This window comes from Thalia democratica, chromosome 9 (assembly GCF_965202585.1).
Source record: "Thalia democratica chromosome 9, ktThaDemo2.hap1.1, whole genome shotgun sequence".
Classification (NCBI taxonomy): domain Eukaryota; kingdom Metazoa; phylum Chordata; class Thaliacea; order Salpida; family Salpidae; genus Thalia; species Thalia democratica.
In genome coordinates this window covers 10,729,720-10,750,604 of record NC_139173.1, presented here as the reverse complement: position 1 = coordinate 10,750,604, position 20,885 = coordinate 10,729,720, and the positions used below count along the sequence as shown (strand labels likewise).

Here is a 20,885-nt window from a genome sequence, read left to right as displayed (position 1 = left end):
TGTAACAGAAAGTACAGTTTTTTTGATCAAGTTTCAAAATGTTTTGATTAGTTTAATTTTTCAAATTTCTGACAACTTCAATGATATATGGTGTATAAAGTTATCTACAGAAAACAAAAAAAATATTTTAGTAACTATATTGAGCTTTAAATTACTAAGTTATTGTACTTCGTTAGTTTTTCAATATGGTGTATAAAGTTATCTTTACACCTACCCTAAGACTTTTCATCATTTTTTAGTCATCAAATTACTGATCTTAGTTGCAGTATTACAAATTGAATATATAATAGATTTTTTAATACAGAAATGAGATATATTGTTTGAAAGTTTTTAAAGCTATAAATCACTTAACTGAGTTATTTCATAATATTGTAAAATGCTTCTAAAAATGCTGATTATATTTTTTTGTAAATTTAATTTAAACCATATGCTTTTTAAATTATAGAAATACTGAACACAGTTCGTACATTTTCCAACCTAATTTTCTATTTTTTAAGAACTAATTTTTTTGATTTACTTGTTTGGTAGCTCGTAAAGTTTCCATATTGTTCATACTTAGCACAGATTTTTTTTAGGAAATAAGTACAAAAAGTAGATTTATTTTTGAAATGATAGCAAAAAAGTTTATTCTTATAGTAGTATGTAATTGTTTGAGTCTAGTAGTTTGCAAAAGCTATTTTCTCCAGCGGTAAATACAATCAAAATTTTAATATTTACTAGTATACTAACCGTTTTCATAGACACGAATAAAGTTACTGTTGAAATAGTAATGCTACTTTTAAACTTTTTAATTTAAATTAGTTTGTATGAACATTCGTTGTAAAACTAAGTTGAGTAGTTTTTAATTTTTTGAAAGTACGTAATATGTATTTTTGTACTTGTAAAATAGCACGATAGATTTTAAACGAAATAAAATTCTTCTTATGTTTAAATGGTTTTTAATGATTATATCTTATTGATTACTGGTAAGATTTAGGTTAGAATCATTATTTAGGATTAGGGAATTAAATTAAGGGCTATACCATCAATAAAAATCCAACGCCTACCCAGCTATAAGGACAAATAACGTTCGATAAAATCTTTAAATACTAAAATAAAACACAGCAATACAATTTGAATATATATTTATTCAGGTGCTCGAACTGGAATCTAAACTGCGAGAGTACGACAGCGAGTTGCTGCAACTCGTATCACAACAACAAGAAGGCCAGAGCTTCAGAGCACACGATCTTGCGATGTATGTGAAGAAGTTAGAGGAACAGGCTTCAACAGCGCAAACGAAGAATATTGAAATTGAAAAACAAGTTTGATTTTTACTGTTTTAAAATTTTATTTAACTTATTATTTTTATAGTTTCTTGTACTTCGGCCAACAAAAAAGTTTAGACTTGTGTTAAATTTAATCGATTTCTCTAAAATAGTATTGATGTCCATTTTATTATGATGCTTTAATATGATTTTTTTAATAAAAAAGAACAACTTTTCAACTGTACTATAGAGCTGTTGTTTTCCAACAGGTAGAAAGTTTGTGTGAGAAGCTTGCAACTAATGATCAAAATTTTTCTGACTTGCGCAAAAATTTTGAAGAAAAAGAGTCTGAATTGCGGAAGGAAATTTTCAATAAAGAATGCCTTGTCGAAAATAAAATGGTATTTTTAAGTTTTCAAAAATAATAATTCTAAAAGTGAATCAACAAAGAATGTTGTTTAATTACTAATCTAAAAAACATAAAGTAACTAACAAATTTATATTGTTTTGATTATAATTATTTTGCAGGAAGAAATTAAAATTTTAAAGAATAAAAACTTTGAAAATATTGAAAAGGAAAAAGTAACAATTCAAGAACTTCAATTAAAACTCGACTGCCAGGTATTTTAAGTTTTAAAATTATATATTTGTTATATACCAATTATTTAATTTTAAGTGGTAATTTTTTTGGATAAAAATTATCTTTATAATTATATTGGGATTTTTTTTTTTAGATGTGGTTAATTTCTAACTAACGTTTTGAAGATATGAAATTAATATACAAGTTCAATTTTTTTTTTCATTTACACACATTTACGTATATCTCAAGAAAATTTTAATTGAAATATTATCTTTTTAGTTAGCATGTTGGTATAACTTAATAATTATAGTATGGCTTGTCTAGATATATTATTGATAAAAAAATCTTTTAATAAATGTTATTCAAACTACTAATTAAACTAAAACTTTGAAGGCTGTAGAAGTTAGCAAGCTGACAAGTCACCTGGAAGATCAGATATACGAGAGCAACAAGCATCACAGAAATGAAAGATCGTGTCTTGAAGATCAACTGAAAGATTACAAGACGCAAATAACCAGCTACAAAGATGAAAACAGCGCGTTGCAGCAAAAATATCAGTCGACCAGCGAAAAACTAGAAAACGTTACGCACAAAAACGAGCAGCTAACAACTAAGGTTTGTTGATTCAAAACACACTTAATTTTAAACTTTTATTTTATATGTTTGCTGGATATTCTTTATTTTAATTAAAAAATAAATCTAGTGCTACAGTTGCTAAGATTTTTTATGAATTATAGTTAACAGGCTAATGCGGTTTTATTTCGCTACCAGCTGGAGTTACACTAACGCTTTAATCAGTTTAACACAGTTTGTTTACGATCTTTAAATGAATAATGTATTTTTGTAAAGTTGTGTAAAATAGTTAAAACTTGTATAACTTTTTAGATAAAAGCTTATTTTATTTTACAAAATAGATTATGTGTAGAGTAAATATATAAACATGTACTCATAAAATAATTCATGAAAACTGATATTTTACTCGAACGTAATTTAAGACGGAACTTTAAAACTATTAAAAATGCCAACTTACTTAAAGTGAACACAACATATTTGTATAAGTTTATAAACAGATTAAAAAATGCTTAGTATTTTCTTTTATAAGATTAAAACTTCTTTTTTTGTCGGTTCTCTCAGTTTAAATTTTATAAGCTATAGAATTTTAACCATAAAGCAGTATTAATGGAATATAATTTTAACAATTTAATGAAAAATTAGTTTTTTGCTTTAGATTGTAAGAACTTGGTTAGTAGTTTGCTGTTTTATGTTATAAACTCTTATTGCATTTAGTTTTTAATTTTTCTTTTTTTTTTATTTGCAAGGTTTTTTAGTATATTTGCTTTTTTTTTAATAAAAGCTGTAAAATTTGTTTCAAGTAATTTATAATTAGATTTTAGTTCATGAAAATTAAGAATTTTATAAAAAATGCATCGCTTTACAGCTAACATACATAGAAAAAATGATAAATCGTTAATATTTGCAATTACTTTGTTAGTCTGTAAAAAAATATAAAAATCGGTATGTAAGATGCCACGTTCAGCTTTACGTTTAAAGTTTGTAATCAAAATTGTTTGAAAACATTATAAATATGTATGAACAAATACACGTTTGCAAGTGTGTTTTTTTTTTGTCAAAATTTTTAAAAAAAATTGTCTGTTTACAAACGATTAGTGACCAACTAACAGTCGTGAAACTACTAGATAGAATAATTATGTAAATACAGGCGTGTTGTAATACATAAAATACGCTTGAGCTTAACTATTTAGTCATTGCCATTAAACTTAAACTTTTTTTGTTTTAAATAACTGTAAGCGTATAATATATTTGACCAAAAGATTTTTAATGTTACTATAATATATTATTTTTTTTAATAACTTTCGAATGTTGTGTATACAAATGAAACTAAAATTAAGTTTTATATATTTAGAATACTTTTTAACTTTAGGTTGAACAACTAGAAAAGTGGGACACTGAATGTCTTGAAAAAGAAAAGTTGTGCAGTGACTTACAGTCATCTTGCAAGTAAGAAACAAATGAAATTTACTTGTATAAAATATTACGTAAAAAATTGCAATTATATTTTCAAAATTTTTTCTTAGTTTTTAATTTTTAATAACTCTATTAATTTAAAACATAAAAAGTATGTCCAGAATATTGTATATTATTTTGTTTTAGTTGATAAAACACTATTTATGGTAAAAATTATACTTGGTAGTTTGTAATATTTACTTGATATTTTATAGCCTGCTAGAGGAGAGACTGGAATCCAGCTTAAAAAGCACCCGCAGTTTGGAGCAACAACTGGCAAGTATGACGTCACGATACGAAGAGACGAAATGCAAGCTGGATGACAAGCAGACCAGATTGTCGAAGCTGGGCGAAGATTTGAGATCAAACCAAACTGAAGTGCGGAAATTGAAGGAGGCCCTTCGAGAGGAGAGCGAACGACAGGTGATGAGATGTTTTTTTTTAAGATAGAGATTGAGATTTTTATTTTAAAAAGTCAATTTATTGTTTTGAAATTACATTGTCTAATGAAGACAAAATTATGTTTTTTAATTTTTTAATTGGTATCTTAACAATTTTTCATTTGCTGATTTTTTTATAATCAAATTTAAGTTTTTTTTTTTTTTATTCAATAAATTTACGCAGTTGAATGAGCTAAATAGCATGGTCGAAGAAAGACTGGCCGAAAGAGACCAGCAAATTTCTTCTACTGCAGAAAAGGTCAAGCAGCTTTGCGAAGTTATAAATAAAAAAGATATTGAAATCTCCAAGTTGAAGGTGGCAGAAAAAAATACATGCAACGAGTTACAAGGTACTTTTTTACACATTTTTTCTATTATTTAAGAGAATTTTTTTTTAATTTAATTTTTTGTAAAGACTTGTGTTGTAAATATACATATATATTAATTGTTCATATTTACGTATACAGCTAATTCATTGCAGTGGTTTGATTTTAAAGACATAAATGTTTATTTTTTGTTAATATAAACTATTTACTTTATTAGTTATTTGAAAAAACTAATAACATTTGTTTCTTTTTAAAATCAGAAAGAGTACTTTTTTATGTAGTACGACTGAATGCTCTAAATAGTTAGTTAAAATTATATTTGTAACTGTAATTCAACTCTTTTTTTTTGATAATTAAATAATATTTTTATAAATTATTGAAAAATATTAATTATTAGAAGAGTTTGAAGCGAAGTCGAGAGAATTGGAAAGCTTTAAAGCAGCCAATGAGCACTTGCATAACGAGTTTGATATTTTGAAGAGTGAAAGTAAATCGAATGAGCAAAACATGAAAGATGAAATCACCAAGCATTTGGCAATGGTAAATTGTTGTTGTTGTTTGTTATGATTATTTTGCATAAGGTTTTATTTTCAGGCGACTATGCAAGTCTTTCGTGCATATTCATGAAGTTGCTCTGCCTGCTTTTTTTTACCAAATGTTATCAATTAACTACATTTTTTGTACAAAATACTTTTAAAATCAACCTTTTGAATTAAAATATTTTTTAAAGATAAATGAATTGGAGAAGAGAGCAAGTGAGAGTTCAATAAACAACTCGAAGCTTGAGGAAGATTTGAAGAAGGTTTCCAACCAATTAGAACATGGTGAGAATCTCCTGAAAAGTCAGGTTTCATCGCGTTGCATGATTGTTTATAAATAATCACATAACTGTTTTAAATTATAATGTTAAATTGCATAATATTAGTTTAATTTAGCATTGACATTAGATGTTTGTATTGAAACTTAGCAAAAAGGTAATTGAATATTTATTGACAGGGTTGCCAAAAAACTTTTAAACCTAGAAATACCAGGAGTTTAAGGAAAAAAAATTCTGGAATTTTAAATAATTTTTACACATCAAGTTATGAAGTTTAGATTAGATACAAAAAATCTAACAAGTACAAAAAAAAATTGGTATCACTTAGATTTATTTATATTTAAAAACACGTTATAGTAGCATTACCATATTTTATAATATTTTTATACTTTAAGACATTTTTTACCTTGTTTATGTTTAGACTAAAATACTTGTACTTCCAAAAACTTGGAAGAAATTAGAAAACTTGTAAAAATTTTCAAAAAACTATTGGCAATCCTGTATTAATCATTTTATTATTACTTATGAAAACATAAAACAACTTCTTTTTTTCCATATTTATTTCAAAAAAGCTATGTCAATGTTAAAATTCTTTCTTAAACAAAATGTTAGGTAAAATATTTAAGTTTATTAAAGATGCTAAACTAAATTTACTGACTTATCATTTCTATTTTTCATATAAAACTCATTTTCATACTACTCAGCTTGTTCGAACAAAAAATAAGTAATGACATGAATGCTAGTACTCCATGTAACTAACTTAAAAAAAGATCAATAAGAGAAATTCTTCTTTTAGATTCTTGTGTTACCACTTAAAAACTTTTTTATAATAATCTCAATTTGAAAATTATATATTAGTTTTGAAGATTTTATTTTGATTTAAATCTTCGAGTGCTTGAATAAAAACTTCTGTTTATGTGTGCTTGTTTTAAAACTTATCTAAATAAGTTATTTTACTTAAATCTATAAAGCTAGAAACTAGATTAGCTTTAATCCTTAAGTGGTTAAAACATGACAGATAAATCTTGAATATTGAAATGATTGAAGTTCATCCATACATGTACTTAGTAAAATACTGATATTTTTTTATCTTCAGTTTTTACAATATGAACTAACTTCTATATGTATGACTCGCAGGCAGAAAACCACGCAGCGCAAAAAGACAAGGTGAAGAAGGTGGTCAAAGCGCTGCAGCTTCAAGTGAAAAAATTAAAACAAGAAAAAGAAGGTGCACTGATGAGAGTGAGAAGTTTGGAGGAAGAAAAAAACAATCACATCAACATTGTAAGTTGCCAAAATTGTAACTGATACGTTTTTGGAGTACAAATTAGTCACGCATTGTTTATTGTTAACTTAAGTTTGATTTTGTTTTTAAACAAAATTTAAATTAGCATATAATAAGTAAATGCTATTACAATCAATATTTTAAATGTTTTTTTCTGAAAATAAGTTTTAAGATAACCTATTTCGTGTAAGTATTATACATACAGGGTTGTCACTTTACCTGAAAAAACATGGAATTTTAACAATTTTCACATGTTCAGTAGTAAAATTTCGATTCGATTTAAAAAATATATCATATTAAAAAAAAATTGTCATCATCAAAAATTTGTTTTAATAAAAAACATATTTAAGGTAGCTTCACGGTATCTTTACAATTTTTTTATACTATTTAACACAGTTTCTTACCTTAAACTTAATTTAAACTAAAAATAGACTCAAAAGTGTGTACTTTTTAAAACCTGGAAGAAATTTGGAAAACCCGGAAGAAACTTGAAAAAAACGAGTGGCAACCATGAACATAGAAGTTAAATACAAGAAAAAAATAAGTATTCATAAAAATTAACAATTTAAAAATATATATATAATTATAATATCTTTTTAAAAACAGGAGGCGGAGTTATCTGCCGAGAAAACAAAAAACAAAGAATCAGAAGTCATCGTCACATCATTAAAAGAACAATTAGATTCCATTATCACGTCACATTCACAAGAAACTGAAGATCACAACAAAAAGTTAGCGGATCTTTCTTCTCAGATTGAAACGTCAAAAACAGAAATACTACAACTTAGCGATGAAATCTCCCTGCGCGATTTGAAAATAAACAGTTTAAACGAGGAAGTGTTATCGCGTGATTTGAAAGTTGGTGAGTTGACAAATAAAGTTAATTTGGACGCACAAAATTTAGATACACTGAGCAAAAATAAATCAGAGTGCGATCAACTGAGTCAAGACATAATTGAACGTGATCAAAAAGTCGACCAGCTAGTAAAGAAAATTTCTGCTGCTGATTTGAAAAATAAGGAAAATGAAAGCAGTCTGAGCAAATGTCGAATTAACATTGACGATTTGAACAATAAAGTTCTTCAGCGAGACGACCGGATCAGGTTGCTCGACTCGGATCTCAACGCGAGAAATTCTGAATGTTCAGAGCTCACGAGTTCTTTGGATAGCTTCAAAGCCGAGCTGCAAAAAGCAACGGTGCAAAACAAGGTGCTGGAAGAAAGTCTTTGCGAAGCTGAGAAAGTTTCTATGGAAAGTTTAAACTTGAGCAAAGATCGACTTGTGCTCATCGAATCTCTTGAAGATCAAGTTAAAAAGAGGGATGTCAGTATTAACAATCTCGAAAACGAGGTGATCTCCCTTAAATGTTTGGACGAAGACCGAAAACAGTTGTTGAAAAACAACGAACAAGAGAACAAGTCGCAAAACGACGATTTGAGAAAATCACTCGAGCGTTGCGAGATGGAGTTGGAGAAAAGGAAGCGAGAATTCACTGAAGTTGAAAACTTGCTCGCTCGAAAGCAATCCGAAGTTGCCGAGTTGCGAGTTGATCTGGAAAAACGCAAAGTCGAAGAAGCGACGCTGCAAAAGGCGGTAGACGAAAACGAAGCTTCGAATAAAAAGTCATTGGTCGAGATTCAGCGCAAGCTCAAGGCAGCTTTGGTTTCGAGAAAGACTCTGCTAGCGAAGAATAAAGAGCTTGAAACTAGTAATAAAAAATCGGCTTCTGAATCGGAAGAATTGCAAGTGAAGTTGAAGGTAGTAAGTTCAATGTACGAACAAGAGCTTGAAAGCAAAGAGTCGCTCAATTCTTCCTTGAAGAAGCTGGAAGAAAAATTAAAGTTTGAAAGTTCAAACAATTCCAGTGTGGTAGAGGACTATAAGAAGGAAATATTTGACTTGAAAGAGTGTAAGTCACGAGACGAAAAAGCATTAAGTGATCAGTTAGAGTCACTAAAACAAACGCATGTCGAAGAAGTTTCAGCTTTAAACTCTGTTTTGTCTGAAAAAGATGAAAATATTGAAGAATTTGAAAAGAAGTTTAGAAATTTTCAAGATCTAGTTGCGACACACAAGGCGAAAATAGAAGCACTTAATGAACAGATCTTGTCTTTACAAAATGAGTCACAAAAATTAGTCGCAGAAAACGAATTCAAAAAAGAAAGTTTAGATGCCAAAAACAGTGAAATTCAAGCTCTTAGTTTAGAGATAGATAATTTGAATGAACAGAGTAAAACATTAAAACAAGATCATGACGCAAGTTATTTAGAAAGAATATCTCAGTTGGAGGAACAGTCAAAAAGTTTTGAAAAACAACTGGTAAAAGCTCATGAAGATTTGAAAGCTGAACTAAACAAAAAGAATGAAGTTGAAAAAACCTACAAAGATCTTGAAGCAAGATACAACGAAATCAACAATAGTTTTAAAATTTCTGAAGAATCAAACATTTTGTTGCAAAGTAGTTTTGACGAAAGTAAAAACGAAAGTCAAATATTACAAAACAAAATAACTGGTTTGGAACAACAACTTGAAACTATAAATGAAAAAATTGAGTCTCAAAAGAATGAGCATATACAAAAAATTGAACAGAAACATGAAGAAATAAAAAGGTTAAGCAGTCAAGTGGTCAAATCTAACGAAAATGTTGAAGTTGAATTAGAAAAAAACAATCAGCTTGAAAAAACTGTTAAAGAACTAGAAAAGGAAAATAGTGATAATAAAGAAAACAATGTTGCAATGGAGAAAAAAATTGAGCAGCTCGAAAGCCAAATTGCGTCGCTCAGCTCGAAAGAAACGGAAAGCTCACTGCAGAACGCAGCGAAGCGCGATCAGACCGTCGCTTTGCTGCAGAGGAAGCTGAAAGCGGCGCTCGTATCGAGAAAAGATCTTTTGAAAGCGAAGGAGCAGCTCAGCCAGGAAATAGATCAGGTCAAGTCGCAGCTCTCCATCGCTCAAAAAGACCTGTCCTCGTCCGAGATCAGGCAGAAGGGGTTCGAAGTTTCAATCGAGAAAGTCAAAAAAGAACGGGATGAAGCCGTTAAAAATTCGGATGTGTTAACTAATAAGCTTAAAACGGCAGAGGTGGAAAAAAACTCGGCTCAAAAGAACTTTGAAAAAGCTAAACTTGAACTCGATGAAGTTGTTAAAAAGTCTTTGAAAGTTGAAGTTGAAAAAACTGGGGTAGAAAATGACGCGAATGAAATTAAAAGCGAACTCATCAATAAAATTGAAGCACTTGAACGGTTTAAACAAAGTATGAATGACAAATTTTCAAGTCAAAATAAAACGATAAAAGATCTTAAAGAAAAAATGAACTCTCTTGAAATATCAAACCGAAGCTTGAAGGAAGAAGTGTCGACGCTGGAAACTTGCAACAACGACCTGAGTGAGACAGCCTCCGCATTGGAGTTGAGCAGCTCAAAAATGCAGAAAGTCCTTGCTGAGAAAACAGAGGCTTTGAGAAACGAGAAAAAAGTTGTCAAAAAACTGGAAAAAGTCCAACTGTCAGCAGGAAATAAAGAATCCGATCAAATAGAAGAAATTACAAAAGAAAAAATTGATTTGGAAGAAAAATTTGAAAAGCTCCAAGCTTCTCACAGCACCTCTTTGTCAGAAACTAGTTCTTTAAAAGAGGAGCTGAATGCTGCTAAAACGGCTAGTTTAGAGCAAAAGCAAAGTCATCAAGAAGAAATGGATCTAAAATGCTCCCAAAATAAAGAACTAGAAAACTCCTTAAAGAAGTTGTCAGTTTCGCTAAATAGTTTAGAAGACGAAAAGAGGGTACAGATAGAAAAAATTAAAATTTTAGAAAAAGAAAATAATGATATAAAGGAAACCGTTGAAAAGTATAACATTCTTGAAAAAGATTACCAATCAGTCAAGTCAATGAATTCTAATTTTAAGGAGCAAATTGACTTATTGACATCTTCTGAAAAAGAAATCGTTCAAAATCTTAAAAGTTCAGATAAAATTAAATTTAATCTTACTGAAGATGTCAATAACTTGAGAGTTCTAAATGAAAAATTAAACAAAGATGTTGAGAATTTAAGACAAAATTGCACAAAACTTGAAACAGAAGTAAATTTTGAAAAGAAACAAACTGATGGCTTGAAAAAAGAAAATGATGTGTTAAAAGCAGAAGCTAAATCAAAGGAAGAAAATTGTGAAAAATTTCTAATAGAAATTAAATCACTTCAAACAAAAGTAGAGAGCTCTACAAAAAGCTGTGATTTAGTCACACAAAAGTTAGAACTATCAGAAAAAGAAAGTGCACAACTAAAAGCGTCCCTAGAAAATCTCAACACTGAAGTATTGTCTGAAAGAAAAATTTATGAGAGCAACAACTCGAAATTGTTCAGCGACAATAAAAGTTTAAAGGAAAAACTTCAGCTCATAGAAGCAGGATTACTGAAGAAAACAGAAGATTGGTCAAAACTTGTAGAAAACATTGAAACTCTTAAGGTTAGTTCTATACTTGATAATAAAAAACATAAATTGAATTTTTTTTTTTAACATAAATAGTAAAACCTTTACAAGTTTTTCAAACTTTTTTTAACAATCACAGCTCGAAATTTCCACCAAAAGCGATCGAATTGACCACCTCGAGCGACAAATTGAAAAGAAAGAAGCAGAAAACTCGATGAAATTCGAGCAGCAGCGGCGAGACGCGGAAGTTCTCAAGCAGCAGCTCCAATCGAAGCAGGAAGAAGTGAAACTAATGGAGCGTGACGAGCAGCTGAAAATCGACCTCGAAAAGCTGCATGGAAGCAACGAAGTGGAACTAGATCCAAACCAATCGGATGCGAGAAAGCCGGCGGACGAAGGTTCCGATTGGGTGCTGAAAAACGAGCTGACCAACAGGGAGGCGCTAATATCGCGGCTGATCACGGACTGCAACGAATTGAAGCGGCAGCTGGACGACTGCAGGTCGCGAGAGGAGAAGATGGTGAGGAGAATTGAGGATCAGTTCGCGCAGATCAACTCGCTGGTGGCGGTTAGGATCCAGTACGAGTCGAACGAGAACCACTTAAAGTCGCAGCTGAGCGAGAAGGACCGCCAAATCGCGAGTCACGTGACCGAGTGCGACGCCTTGCGGTTGAAATGCGAAAAACTGAATTCTTCTGAGCTTATAGGGAAACACGAGCGGCTTGCAAGGGAGCACGAGGTTTTGAAGGGAAATTTCCTGCAAATAGAAAATGATCAGAGTGAAGTAGTCAGCGGGTTGAGGCAGGAAATTTTCGAGTTGAAGAGATTAGAAGTTGAAAATGAAATTCTTAAAAGAAGTGTTGAAGAGCGCGATGAAATTATATTAAAAACTAAAAAGGTATTTTTTATTAATTATTTTTAAATTAAATTTTTCTCGTATATGACCGATGTTTATTTACAAAACCTTTAATGATTACATAACTTAAACAATACTACTATTGTAAGCATTGCGCCTGTTTCGCACTGCTTTTGTGAAGAGAAGAGAAATCTTTTTTCTTCGAAAAGCAGACTGCATAAAAATAGACGTCGCAAGAAGGGCGTAGGCTTTTGATAATACACTCAGCGAAGAGACATTTTACTTACACAAATAAGCGTAGGCATTTTACGTTTACAGCCAACGAAGGTTTTTCGTATTAGGCATTTGTTATCACTTAGAGAAGGCTTTTTGATTACACATTCAGCGTAGAGGCTTATTTTTCGTAGCCAGTCCGCAAAAACGTTTGATCGAGAGATTGAGTTTCAACCCGAAACGAATACCGGTGTTAGAAACCAGCTCGAGACGTCTTGTAGTAGTCAGCCCAGTGATTTGTTGTGGTAACTTAGTTCCTGAGCTTTTGCCCTGCACGAGTGTGAGTGTCTCTTTTTTGTATCGTAATAATAGTTTTTAGGTGTAAAATAAACTTTGTGTTAACAATTCTCTATCTAACAGTTTAATTTAACTAACTAAGTTTATAATTATCTAAGTTAGAATATAGTAAGTTAACGGTTGATTACGAAAGTAGCATTTGTTAAGTATTTTCTAATTTTTAATTGACTACGGTAAGTGGTCATTATTATACTAAGTCGAGCCTCGACTAACTATACCTCGTTTCCAGTTCGCATTACTGAGCTCATTCTCGGTTAAGTGCGGTGAAAAATCAACAGATCGCATTACTGAGACCCAACTTGGTTAATTGCGTAAGAATTCGTACCAATTCGCATCACTGAGCGTTGACTCGGTTAATTGCGGAGAATTCTTATCTGTTTGCATTTCTGAGTTCTATCTCGGCTAATTGCAATTGATTTCTTCACGGAAACTATCCGGTTAGTTATTTCCTGGAAGAATGAGTTCCAAAAATAAGAATCCTAAGGCCATGTCAACAACCCACATCACTGACATGGTCAAGAAGCACACAAAGCGTGCACACTCGGCCGATAAAGCGTCAAGCTTCAAGAGGCGAGACCAACAAAGTAACTCCGAGCTGTTAGCAGATTCTCACGTTCCAACATCAATATCTAATACTGCTCAAACTGCAACTACAAATCAGGAAACATTCAAAGCAGAACCTAACAATATACAGAATAGACAAGCAAGCAAAGAAGAAAACAGAGAATCAACAGCAGACTATCTATGTTTTTTTAAGAAGTATTTAATTGATAAATCTCGATTTAAATTTAATCAAAGGTAAACAAATTATAAATTAGGTTTAAAATATCACACATTTATACAAATTATTTTCAAATTCTTAAAACTGTATAAAACAAACATATTTTCAAGAACTTTGAAACTATAACTTATTATAAAAACTCTTGAATTTCACAGTTTAATGGCTTTCTATACAAAAACTAGTTTTATGAATAAATAAAAATTTCTCAAAACTATTAATAGAAAGAAAAAGAAAGCTTAGAAGATTGGACAATCGAAATTCCTGAAGAAAGTGAATTATTAAATAAATCAAATAAAACGGTGAGTTATTAACTTATATTTATTTAACACAAATATCAAGCTGTTCAAATTTTTTTCATCAATTTCTAATATTACACTAAGCTCACTTTTACTTAAAAAGCTTTATTTGCTTAGCTATAAACATTTTTAAAGTGTTTTGTACAAACGTAAAAATTTAAAATTTTAAAACATGAATTTACATAAATCTTCCATATCCAGCTCTTGTAAGCAACTATTAAAATTGTTCTTTCAAACAGAACACTTACCACAACATTCCGCTACCATCAATGAAGTCGCGCATGAAGAGGCTGGGCAGCTCACTGATGATCAGGAGAGGAAATTTGTTATCGCTCAAGAACCTTGCGGTGGCATACATGCTATTCATCCACATACTGGCGCTCAGATGCACTGTACATTTTTAACGATGCAATATACACATAGTACAATTTCCGCTTAGTTTAATCATCGTCGTCGATTCGCAACGCATATAGTACTTTTTTACTTTGTTTTTTTTTTATTTTATGATAATCAAGCCAGACACTAGTCGTGTCTAGATTTTAGTTTCATTAATTGGTGAATTTTAATTTTACGCTGGTGATAATAAAAGTTATTTATTTTTGTGTTTTTGTATTGTTTAATACATTTAAAAAGTAAAATAGATAGCAGACAAGCTAATTTACTTAATTTTGCTGAAGGTTTTTCATTATAGAAAATATCTATAATTTTTAATGTAAAAACTTTAACATTTTTTATTTACGATAGAGGAAAGAGTTTTCTTATATACTATAGATCTGATTTTATTTATAGTTGTAAAATATATTAATTTAAAAATATCATAAGCAAATAGATTTCTTTAACTTATAAACGGTTTAGAACTTAAAAAACATCTAACACACGATTTTAAAATTTGTAAGAAATAATTGAAAATTTATTAGATAATGTTGAATAAACAACTTTTAGAAGCACATTTATTTAGTCTGTTAACTTAGTGCTTGAAAAACTAAAACAAGATGGTATAGTTTGGTGAAAAAATAACTCTAAAAATAATTTTTTAAGCATTTTATACGATTTTTTTTTAGAATTAAATTAGTTACTATTGCATTTTAAGACAACTGTAGTAACAAAAAATAAGTTTTAACAAAATTTTTCAAAAATAGTCCTATTCGTGAAAGATCTTTTAGTTTGGCAATTTTTTTTATTAAATCTGGACCTTTCCTGCTGACCAACTCAAAAGCCTACCAGAAGTAAAGAGATCTAAGTTTTGAAGATACGTTTCCTTTAACTTAAAATTCATGCTCAAGTTAAATGTTTAAAAAACATGTTCAGTTAAGTATATTTGAGCAACAAAATATGAGCTTTTTTTTAACTATTTGCAACATTGGAGTTTTATGTATACCTTAATGTAAATATCTTATAGTTTATCGTTATTATATAAAACTTAAAAAATTAATTTTAAACACTAGCACCTAACTTTTTACGTAAAAACTTATATTTGATAAAAAAACTACTTGCTAACAATTTTCTAATATAAAACCAAACTTTTTATTTGAAAAAGTCTTCAAAATCACTGTTAGATCTTTATTTAAAAATATGTATAAAAAAATTTATACATATTTTCTCTTTACCACCTAAATTGTTAATCAGTGTGTTTCGTATGGATTAACAAACCACATTAACATAAATATCATTACCATTTAAAGAAGTCTATTACTTTCGATAAGAGACATTTTAGTTGGTATTTAATAAAAAAAATAAAAATTTAATGTTGCAAAGTAACTTAAAAATACTACATCCTATAAATATCTCAAATTTTCCATAATATCTAGTGTAAGTTTCCAAATTACTCTAATAAACCCCTAAAACTTTTTTTGCTCTTTATCATTAGCTCCAGAATATCTAATGTAAGTTTAAGATTTTCCCGTAATTTTTAGTGTAACTTTCTAAAAAATTTCTTTAGTATCTAATATAACTTTTAAAGATTTTCCTGTAGTATCAATTTCCTGTAATTTTCAAAACTACCCTAATATACGTAAAAAAAAAATACAGTTTTCAGTAAAATGTTAAACATAAATTTTTAGCATTCAAAATTAGGTTCGGTAGGTTTGTCTATTTATAATAAGACTGTTATAATGTTATAGATAAGCAACATTGTTATGTGCAGTTTACTATTTTATTTTACTTGAAGAGGTCGCAACCATTTTGTCACCGAAACCTAGTTGTTAATAAAATATTTAATTTGCGCATCTCTATTTAAATAAGCTCTTCAAATTTCAGTAACTGAGCAATCTTTTTTGAGTTAGGACAAATATATATTATTGTTTACTAAACGATAAAAAAGCGCTCAAAAAATTTGGTCTAAGGACTTGGTGTACAAAGGAACCTTTCGGTTATCGAGTCGTACACCACAAGCTTATAAAGTTTCTTACGAGCTATTAGATTTAAATTTTTATCATTAAAATCCTTAGTATTAAAACAATCAGTTAAACAAAATGAAAATTAAAAGTAGACGAAAATTAACTGAATTTTTTTGTATAAAAATGTACTTAAAAAATATTTTTATGTTTTATATCTTATAAAAATAACTATATTTATATTTTCAAAAAAAATCATCTTGTGTTTTACTACCGTTATGTTTCATAATTTTTCTGTCTCTACAATGTCTATATGATTTTGATTATTTTACGGTATCTATTTAGTCTTTTATGTTTTTTAAACTTATTTTTAGATAAATATAGTTGAAGCAGTAATGAGCTGAATGTTAAGTTAAAATACATAAAAATATTAACTGAAGAACATAAAATAAGATAATGACATTACATAAAAGACGGTAAAGAAAATTATTTTTATAATATTGTTAAACTACAAAACTAAATCATTAGATCAACTTATAAACTTTAACTAGTAATAAATAATGAACTTTACCGCACGATCAACAACAACAGCATCTGAGACAACCGACGACCGGTTTCGTCCTAATTAGGACTCATCAGGCAGGCATGCTGAGATCTAACCAAGCGGGATTAAGTACTAAATCGACATTTTGTGGGTAAAATTGAAAAAATTGAGACAGTTAAATCATTCATAGCCCAACGTCTCAGACATTGTCAGCTTATTGTCAGATTATAGTCGGAGCTCGTTTGAACAGTTTTAAACAGCATTTATTACGGCCATCATCAACAAAGTTGAGATGCTGTCTAATGAGTCCTAATTATAATCTATGCCTGCCTAATGGGTCCTAATTAGAACGAAACCGGTCGGAAGTTGTCTCGGATGCTGTTGTTGTTTATAAGCATCTCAATTTTGTTGATGATGGCCTAAATAAATAATGGTTAAAACTTTAACTAGTAAATGTCTACGTAACATTTTAGGAAAAAAAGTGTTTATTTTCTTGTTATAAAGTAGATGAGCTTTAAATTTATCCGTTTGAATTGAACGATAGAAACGTTTGAATATTGAACGTTTGAATTTTTAGCTTTTTTTTTTAGCAAAGTTAAATTGTAGAACTAAGTACTTATGAATGAAACCATATAAACCTGATATATAAAATTTAAATTTTCGCTTTTCTTGACTGAAAGTTGTCATAAAATATATAAATTTGTTCTTTGGATATTTGATAAACACACTATCTTATGAGAAAAAATTTGAAATTGTTCATAAAACTGATAATTAGAGTTTTCTATTTGTGTAAATGTATTTTAACTTATTTTGCCACGAAAATTTTTAATTCATTTTAATTAGTTAGTTCATATGAAGTAACTAACTAAAGATGAACTAAATAAATAAAACTTTATATTTTTATATTCCGCAATAATATTTTTTCAATTATTTATAAAAATTCTTAAGGTAAAATTTCAATAATTATAAATAAGCTAAAGAATGATTACTAAATGAAACTATGATAGAGAATTACTATTTTTTGTAAATAAGATATTGGCAAAAGTTCACAGAGCTCAAACCTGAACTTTTTTATGCCGTGAAACAATTTCAAAGCCACCATAAGGTTTGATCATACCACTTCGATCATCAGACAACAAATTTTCAGTAGAATGAGACCGGGGTTCGTTTTTGAAACTCGTCAGTTTGCAGCAACCAAAAAACCTGCATTTGACAATCAACAAACGGTTTATGATGTTTTGCCACAAAGCTGGTATTGATCAACCGAATAAAATCTTTATACTAGAGTCAAAGCACCAAAATAATCACAATTTAAAATTATCTAACTATTAAAAATTATTTTTAGTAATGGTTTAATTAAAGAAAAACAAGTTTTGAAAGCTCACAATCATTTTCGATGGACTTGGTATTAACAAAGAATATGACACGGTCATTGAGCTACAATTGCATAAAAGAGTGAAAGAAGGAAAAGTTTCCCAAAAACTTTGATAACGCAAACTAAGGTAAAAAATATGAAATATTGAAACTATAAATTGAGCAAGCACGTAGCTTGGTACATTTCTAAAAGTTAAATCTGCAAAAAGGTATACACTTTTGGAAAAAAAAAGGCGCTTTTGTTTCAATTCTTTAACTTATAAAGACCTTACTTTTTTAGCTTTTAATTTTACTTTTATATTTAGTTTTGTCCTCCTGAAAAATAGTTTTAAAATATAAACACTCTTTAGCACTTGTCGTGTCTAAAAATTTAAGCAATTTAAATACATTTAACTATATTTATTTAGCTTAGCTTAGATTCTCTTTATCATAAAGCAATGGATTGTAAAAAGATCTTTTTAAAAGCTAAAGATTTGTTAAATGTTAAAGAATGTGAAGTAAAACATTGATCATGCGTTGTTTAAAATTCACTACAACGCGAGAACAATAAGACAAGCAGAAGCAACTCGAGCAGGGATCATGAATTAAAAAATTACGAACTCTCCTTTAATTGAAATTTGTTTGATTTATATCCAAAAGCATAAAATTATGACTTGATAGCGGTTTTACTTGTAGTAAATTAAGAAAAGAAATAAGTGAATGCTTTCATATTATATTTGTTTGAAGGAAGTGTTATATTTCTTTGAATAAAGTGTTATACTGCTATGACTAGGTTTTTTAAGCCATATTAGAAATTTCAAACAGTGTTTACAAGTGTTGCAAAGACATGCCATATGCTGTATCCAATGAGATTAAAGTTATATGCAAAGCAGCACAACAAATTTCTCCTTATTTGAAGGTTAATCTATGCTAAGTCAATCTTATATACCTAAGACTGAAAACTAACACAAACTTTTAGTTAAAGTCTTGTTTACTTGAAATTAAGGATCAAGAGAAATTTTTGTGTGCCTTTGTAGTTTAAGGTTTATTTTTGTATATGTGTAGGCCATAGGTTTTGATCTTGCAATGTTCAAAGAGAAGTAGAGAGTTAATTTTTACATTAGTATTAGCATTTAAGGTTTAGGAAGCAAAGAGCTTATAAGTCAAAAAAAACTTATACAAATTTATACACTATACAAGGTGTGTATTTTAATACAAAACTGCAGCCCTTTAATTTCCTTAGAATAGTACTTTTGATTTATGTTTTATACTCAAAGTACTTTTAGTTATTTATATTTAGCATGAACGTTTTTTAATGTGTGGGACAATGATCAACTCAAAGAGTTTTGCAAGAAATCATAAGTACCTTCTACAATCAGGCCACACATATTAAACTAATAACATATAATATAAAATATTAAACCATAAGTGTTGAAATTGGAAAATCAATGCTTCCTTGGTATTAAAGTTGGCCCTTCATTATACTAACAATATAAAAGTGTTTTAGAGCAAAGGTACTTGAAATAAACATTGTATCAAGTAAATTTATTGTTATAAATAAAATTAGGTAACTACCTAGGATGATTTTGCACCAATATCAAGCTGAAATTATGTTTGTTGTCTATTTTAACTATAATTTTAGACTAAGCTGAAGTTTGAACAAAATATGTATATATATATAAGATGTAACGTTAAATCCTGGAGATCCTGATAACCTAAGCTTATCCAAATATATACCACAGATGTTCTTGTGTTAAAACTTTATTTCAACTAACGGACTAAAAGTCTAGACTCCGTAGATCTGTTCTTAAATTTATTTAAGAGCAGTGAAACGCTGTTAGTTGAATTAAAGTTTTAACCCAAGAACATCTGTGGTATATATATATATTTATTTATAATATAAAAAACAACTAATTTTCAAATCGTTCACTTAGTTTCAATGCTTTGTGCATATCCTCAGAAAAAATAAAGAATAAAGCAAAATTTTTTAAGAATCACACAAAAAAACACATTGTGACGTTTTAAATAAAATTGAATAATTTTAGTTAGGCTATTTTAAAAACAAATTATGTACAAGTCAACTTATTTTTGCTTTGTTTGTTCTTGTTTTTGGTTTTGTTTTGTTGTACTTGTTTATATATATACATATTGTTACCTACATAAAAAGTGTTTTGCCTACATAATCAAAATATGTATTTCAAAAGAACAATGTCCACAAAATAAATCTAAAAACAAGAACAAACAAAGCAAAGATAAGTTAACTTGTACATAAGTTGTTTTTAAAATAGGCTAACTAAAATTATTCAATTTTAGTTGAAACGTCACAATGTGTTTTTTTGTTTTATTCTTTAAAAATTTTTACTTTGTTCTTTTATTATCATCCTGAGGAGATGCATAAAGCATCAAAACTAAGTAAACAATTTGAAAACTAGTTGTTTTTTTATATTATAAATACATATTGTTATATATACGATGTATATCTGTCTTCTTTATCTTCGACGCCAAACCTTTATTTTATGTTATTTTGTTTTAATTCTTTGCAATTATGTTCTTATAAGTTATCTTAGAACGGCACTTAAGTTGCAAATTAAATAAACAAATACTTATGCATTTATAAAATATAATTGTTTAGCCTAAAATTGAATTAAACTTAATTATCATAAACTAATAAAACTTTAATATTTAATTGCTTTCATTTTATAATATTTTCCTTGAACCTTCAGGAAGTGTTCCTTGCAAAATTAAGAAAATTCTGTCGTAACAAATTTTTATAAAATAAAAATGTTATGACAAAAAAAAATATTGTTACATTTTTATTTTTTAATTTTGTTTCTACAGAATTTTCTAAATATTGCAAGGAACACTTCCTGATGGTTTGAGGTTTTTTTAGAGAAATAGTCTTTTTTTGCCTTTTTAGTTGCGCCTTCTATAAGGAATGTGTTGTAGTCCAACTCTATCTCAAAAATTGTTTTGAATTTAAAGATTTTAGCAAGAACTTGTAGCTGAG

General features: G+C 28.9%; 1 protein-coding gene across 2 annotated transcripts in view; it reads left to right on the top strand.

Moving 5' to 3' along the window:
- Positions 1-14,164, top strand: part of LOC145844725 (uncharacterized) — a 42,335-nt gene extending 28,171 nt beyond the window's left edge. For both annotated transcript variants that reach the window (XM_082952145.1, XM_082952144.1), the window contains 14 exons: positions 1,134-1,304; positions 1,517-1,648; positions 1,776-1,868; positions 2,221-2,442; positions 3,770-3,846; positions 4,068-4,275; positions 4,477-4,642; positions 5,016-5,158; positions 5,349-5,465; positions 6,573-6,719; positions 7,327-11,181; positions 11,285-12,043; positions 13,574-13,651; positions 13,888-14,164. In XM_082952145.1, coding sequence (XP_082808271.1) covers positions 1,134-1,304; positions 1,517-1,648; positions 1,776-1,868; positions 2,221-2,442; positions 3,770-3,846; positions 4,068-4,275; positions 4,477-4,642; positions 5,016-5,158; positions 5,349-5,465; positions 6,573-6,719; positions 7,327-11,181; positions 11,285-12,043; positions 13,574-13,651; positions 13,888-14,052 — 6,333 coding nt within the window. In that variant the 3' untranslated portion in view covers positions 14,053-14,164. The remainder of the gene's footprint in view (positions 1-1,133; positions 1,305-1,516; positions 1,649-1,775; positions 1,869-2,220; positions 2,443-3,769; positions 3,847-4,067; positions 4,276-4,476; positions 4,643-5,015; positions 5,159-5,348; positions 5,466-6,572; positions 6,720-7,326; positions 11,182-11,284; positions 12,044-13,573; positions 13,652-13,887) is intronic.
- The last annotated feature ends 6,721 nt before the right edge of the window (positions 14,165-20,885 follow it).